The sequence below is a fragment of the Channa argus genome, chromosome 1 (genome assembly GCF_033026475.1).
Source record: "Channa argus isolate prfri chromosome 1, Channa argus male v1.0, whole genome shotgun sequence".
Taxonomy (NCBI): domain Eukaryota; kingdom Metazoa; phylum Chordata; class Actinopteri; order Anabantiformes; family Channidae; genus Channa; species Channa argus.
In genome coordinates this window covers 46,336,467-46,342,434 of record NC_090197.1, presented here as the reverse complement: position 1 = coordinate 46,342,434, position 5,968 = coordinate 46,336,467, and the positions used below count along the sequence as shown (strand labels likewise).

The window sequence follows — 5,968 nt, the reverse complement described above, 5'->3', positions numbered from 1 at the left end:
CAGACTATACGCTTTTTTTTTTCAGACAGTTACTTTTGACAAATGCAACCTATGTATGGATTTGTCTACAGAGGACAACTCATGTGCTCTACATATGTTCAGTCTAGCAGAATGTTACAGACCTTCTTTGCCTTTTTCATTCCCATTAGGTCTAATCTCTGCTTATCTCTGGGTTTGCCTGTAAACAAACATCAAATGTTGAAAAGTAATTTAGCATTGAAAATTGAGTAATGGGAGTAATGTTTTCTTTTAAAACCTTAGGTTAAATTTGATATGTCCGTTGAAAACACTTCTGGAATAGTAAAGTGGTTCTAAGATTGTAGCACCTGGACTAGAAGAAAATTATGATAAACATTATATGCCATATTACCATTGACCATTACCCTTTCTTGTTCGTCAGCGTTTAGTCCATGCTCTGTAATACTGATGTGCCTGCAGGTCAGGTGCATATTTCTTTAAAAGCTCTGCATCAACTTGTTGACCCATTGCATTGTCACTGAGACACTACAACCCACCACCCCCACCCGAAGAAAAACAAAAGATAATGTGTCAATGGCTGCCTCTGTGTTTTCCTCGTAAAGCATCCTGCTGAGATCCCACCAATAATGGAAATTATTAAAGGAAATGAGTAAATAAACAACTACAAATAGAACCTCGTGGGAACATTTCCTGCTTTGCTTTATGTGCCACAGTGATAACTGTTGAGATCTGATATTTGTACATTCAACAAGCGATCTGTCTCCCGTTACAGCTCAGTCGTCCAGCGGTAATGCAATTCAGAGTTGTAATCTGGTGTATCATTGCAGATAAGACAGTTGTTGTGTCAGTCATAAAAGAGAAAAATGAAAAAGAGAAAGTGATAAGTAAAAAGAAGAAAAAATATCTATCAAAATTACGCTGAAATCGTTAAGCTTATTTTAATAATTAGTTCTTCTGGAAACTTAAATCTAAACAAAAATAGCAACAACAACAATAAGAATACTTCTACTACTACTACTGCTACTACTACTACTACTACTACTACTACTACTACTACTAATAATAATAATAATAATCTAAAGCTATTAACGTTATTATTTTGAACGAAGTATCTTCAACCTGATTGATGACGCCCCTCCTAAATCTCTTATTGGTTACGTCTAGTCCGGAAGTAAAACACGTCTCACTCCATTCTCTTTGCTCCGTGGCATTTTGTTGAAGCGGCTGCCTACAGCTGCAGGTTTTATACCAAACCCATACCTATGCGCACAGGACGAAATGAACAAACATGTGAAAAGGTGAGTAATTGTCTCTTTACTACCATTAATGAATAGTAGACGGTTTAACAGTTATAAAACAACATGAACGCGTAATAAAGCTACGAACATCGCTAAGCTAGCTCGAGAGCAACGACAATGTCCGGTCTAACCTTTTAAAAACAAAAGTACAGATAATGCACCATAGCACGATCTTCAAAGGAATCGAAGATGCTAAAGCTGACGCTGCCACATTTTACATAGCGACATGCTTAATAACTACAACCAAACATATATTTTCAAATATAGGCTTCTATGGCATGGACCGTGAACAAAATGTGTGTACCGCACCAAACTCACTTTGTAAAATTGTGGTAACAATATAAATATAGCAACTCGCCAGTCTGAGATTGTGTTTCCAATCAGTCATACATGCCACGACAAACCAAATGTGATCCTTTTTAATTACATAATGAGAGATCAGACTTGATTTCCTACTGTAACCACATTTTTTCTTTTTTTCTTTTTTTTTGTATTAGCTGACAGTTAAGTAAGTTGACTGGAATTTACAAGTCCCTGTTGGTGTATAAATCTTTTGGAGGAGTTTACTGCCATCAAGTTCAGATGCATTCATACTAAGAGGATGATATTCTAACTATAGATTTTTAAGTAAAGAAGAATGGACAGAGTCTGTAAAGTACTGTCTTTTACGTGAATGTTATGACTAGTAAAGATTTTACATTACATTCATATTGAATGAGCAGTTCTGCAGATTAAAGACCTGAACACATTATTGAATTTTATTTGTGTATATGTAGAAGGACAAATATAGATGTAAAATATGACTTCCCTTTTTTGACTTGAAAAACTGGTTGACGGAAATTATTCTGTCAAGCAGTTCTCCTGGTTTTTTGTTATCGGTTCCTCATTTTTAGTGGTTAAAAAACTAAAATTAGTGAATGTGATTTTGAAAATGTCTAAAATCTTGTTTCAGACTTCTGGCTTGATAACTGCAGTAGATTTGTGCATCATTAGAGTAATGGTTTCCAGCTCTGGCTCTTTGGATGCTGTGCCCTGCTGCTTTTCATTATTCTTGTCTTGAGTCTGATTTACGAGAGAAGCGGTGGGTGCCAGGCTAGGAAATAAACAGCTTTTTTTTTTTTTTTTTTTGGTGCTTGGTGGTTGAGCTGTAGATTTCGGCTGTGTGACCTTCAGAAACAAAGTGTGCATGGTATGTGGTAGAGAAAAGACATGTTCAAGTGTCACTACGGGAAATGCTAAATTGTAACTGAAAAAGCCATGCTAAACACAGACCTGTAAGTCAAAAGGTTAAAAAAAAATACAACCTTGAATATTGTCTAGTTTTAATTGTTAAGTGCCTAAAGTGACTTCTTTAATCGTATAAGGTGTGTTGGAGTTGTTTTGCTCTTAGTTTGAAATAGGAAAGTGTTTGCCGGAAGTCGATCCATAGCAAATTGCTGGTTGATGCGCTCGCCCACCAGTTTTCTCTGTCCTGTTGTTTAGCGAAGAGCTAGCTGCTGTGAGTTAGCGAGGACGCTCCAGGTGTACGTAATTGTTACTGTCCCTGTGTCTTCGGTTTAAATCTTTGAAATGTAAAACCCGTTTAGAAGTTGGAAGCATCGAACACATTGTTACAAAAAAATATTGAATATTGCGAAAGAACTTAAATCAAGGTTGGCTGAATGGTAACACGTTGTATTATCAAATGTAATTGTCGGTCTCCTAATCAGAGATTTCTCTGTATCCCCCTCCCCCCGCAGGTGATCATTGAATGGACGGAAAAACTGTAGGAAGACACTGACACCTTGTAGCCCACAAACGAGGTTTTTATAGTAAAATGACATAAACAGCCATTCACAAATCTAAGATGATGGCCATATTGCGAATAATGTGATCAGAGGAGAGAGGGAATGCAGACTTCCCAGCTATAGCTTGTATGCAAGCGTGATGCCCAGGCGGGGGCTGCCACTCCCGGGCCAGGTCCGCTGGCTCTTTCTGGGCCTCTTCTTGCTGCTGGTACTGCTGCTGTTTGCATACCTTTTGGAGTGCACGCCTCCAACTGACATCAGCCTGGCCATGCCCGGCTTAGCAGGAGACAACTATGGGAAGGAGTACTGCCAGGCCCTACTGCAGGAACAGGAGGAGCGCCACCTAAACCGTGCTGCCAGTCTCAAACGCCAGATCGCCCAGCTTAAACAGGAGCTGCAGGAAATGAATGAGAAGCTGAAACTCCTCCAGGACAAGAAAGACCTGCCTGTGGTGCAGGACCTGGCTGGCACTAAAGACCAAGAACCCGGAGATTTGCTGGAGTACCTGCACTCTCAGATCGACAAGGCTGAGGTCAACACAGGGGCGCGTCTTCCCAGCGAATACGCCCTAGTGCCATTTGAGAGTTTCACAACGTCCAAGGTGTATCAGCTGGAAATGGGGCTGACACGACACCCAGAGGAGAAACCTGTCCGCAAAGACCGCAGGGACGAGCTGATGGAAGTCATAGAGGCCGCACTGGACATTATCAATAACCCAGACGAGGAGGATGGCATTGAGGATGACATGCCAATGCAGAGACAAACATACACAGAGGGTCACTTTACTGAAGGTAAGACCTACATTTCATGGCCACACATGGATGACAGCAACTGTGTGTTTCTTTTCAGCCTGAAATTGTTTTTGAAAATGTTTTTATTTGGCAGGTCTTTACAGGACAGAGCGAGATAAAGGAACACTTTATGAGCTTTTCTATGCCAAAGAGGATTCCAGCAGTTTCCGCCACGTCACACTCTTCAGGCCGTTTGGTCCCTTAATGAAAGTCAGGAGCACATCTGTAGAGACATCAGGAATGATTATTAACATCATTGTGCCGCTAGCAGGCAGAGTAGAAACTTTCTCACAATTCTTACATAACTTCAGGTGAGAATGATTTAGATCAACACTGTTACAGTGTGTTTCTTTAATGAATTTGAAAAATGCATAACATATGTAAATGTTTTCAGGGAGGTGTGCATACAGCAGGACAGAAGAGTATATCTCACTGTGGTTTATTTCGGGCAGGAGGGGCTACAAGAGGTGAAGACATCTTTGGAAAAAATGTCAAGGTTTGTGAGACAAGAAGCTTTTGCTATGCTTATACCAGTGTTGTGTGTGTTTTATCACAGGAATTTAAATTCACTGCATTTACATGATTTCAGGGAGGAGAGCTTCTCCAATTACACTCTAATCCCAGTGGATGAGGAGTTTTCACGTGGTCGGGGTCTGGATATCGGAGCCCATGACTGGAAGAAAGGCGATGTCCTAATGTTTTTTTGTGACGTTGACATTCATTTTACACTGGAATTCCTCAACACCTGTCGTCTCCACACTGCTCCAAGTAAATGTTTACATGTTATTGCTCAGTATTATTGTATTCATAGTTTTTGTGCGCTTTTGCTTATAGGTTGAGTGCCACTAAATTTGTTATGTTACATTAAATTCTTTGTTTTTTAGATAAGAGAGTCTTCTATCCAGTGGTGTTTAGTCTGTACAATCCTGCCATAGTCTATGGAAATTTGGAGCTGGCTCCACCTATTGAACTTCAGCTGGTAAGAACTAATTTAGATCACAATTAGATTAATTAGAATGAGGACAGAGATTGCATGTACTCAAAAACTCTAATATCTGTATAATTATTTACTTAATGAAAATTATGTTGTTTTTTTTTGCAAAATGTAATAAGCTAATCTTTTCAAATAGATTCACAAAAAAGATGCTGGATTTTGGAGAGATTTTGGCTTTGGAATGACATGCCAGTATCGTTCAGATTTCCTGAATATTGGTAAGTGCCTTTACTTTAGTTTATACACTTAAAGTGTTGTTTGAGTTACTATCTTACACACTGAAATACTTCTCCCAGGTGGTTTTGATCTTGAAGTCAAAGGCTGGGGCGTGGAAGATGTCCACTTGTATAGGAAGTACCTTCGGAGTGACCTGATAGTGGTCCGAACACCGGTGTCAGGTCTCTTCCACATGTGGCATGAGAAGCAGTGTGCAGACGAGCTGACGCCAGAGCAGTACCGCATGTGCATCCAGTCCAAAGCCATGAATGAGGCCTCCCACTCTCACCTGGGCATGCTGGTTTTCCGTGAGGAGATTGAGGCTCACCTACGCAAGCAGGCATTCAAGACTCAGAGCAAAACAGAGGACTGAGCACACACACACACACACACACACACACACACACACACACACACACACACACACACACACACACACACACACACACACACACACCCAGCATTTCCAACATTTAAGACTGTGAGGTGCTTACAGTATTAATACACTACAGCAAAGACATGTTAACTTCTGCATTTCACCACACAGCTGTAGACGAATGAATGTACAAAAAAGCACATTAATCAATGTGAAACTTCACAACGTGGTACAACTATAGATTGAAGAACTGCAGCAGTATCACACAAAACCAAATGATTAAATTGGTCATATTTAACCCGCTGATGGAAAGCTTACACCCATTAGAAACGGTTTAGTAAGTGTGCTGTTATTAACTACAGAAATATGATCTTTTCATTAAGCTATCATATCTTCTTCAAACACAGCACCTGACTTGCAAACCTTTTTTTTTTTTGGCGTTCAGTTTCTACGTTTTACAGCTGAGCGTGACAATAGCCAGAAGATTTCAGCTGTTTCAGATGATGCATTCCAAATGGTATCAAATA

General features: G+C 39.9%; 1 protein-coding gene across 2 annotated transcripts; it reads left to right on the top strand.

Moving 5' to 3' along the window:
* The first annotated feature begins 1,123 nt into the window (after positions 1 to 1,123).
* csgalnact2 (chondroitin sulfate N-acetylgalactosaminyltransferase 2) lies at positions 1,124 to 5,525 on the top strand. Of its 2 annotated transcripts, none has more exons than XM_067526790.1 (8): positions 1,124 to 1,277; positions 3,017 to 3,855; positions 3,950 to 4,166; positions 4,250 to 4,351; positions 4,445 to 4,623; positions 4,740 to 4,834; positions 4,986 to 5,067; positions 5,146 to 5,525. In XM_067526790.1, exons 2-8 carry the CDS (start codon positions 3,204 to 3,206, stop codon positions 5,436 to 5,438), a joined length of 1,620 nt encoding a protein of 539 aa, XP_067382891.1. In that variant the 5' UTR covers positions 1,124 to 1,277; positions 3,017 to 3,203; the 3' UTR covers positions 5,439 to 5,525. The 2 variants fall into 2 exon arrangements, with proteins under 2 accessions (XP_067382891.1, XP_067382900.1); XM_067526799.1 differs by lacking the exon at positions 1,124 to 1,277 and adding an exon at positions 2,763 to 2,929.
* The last annotated feature ends 443 nt before the right edge of the window (positions 5,526 to 5,968 follow it).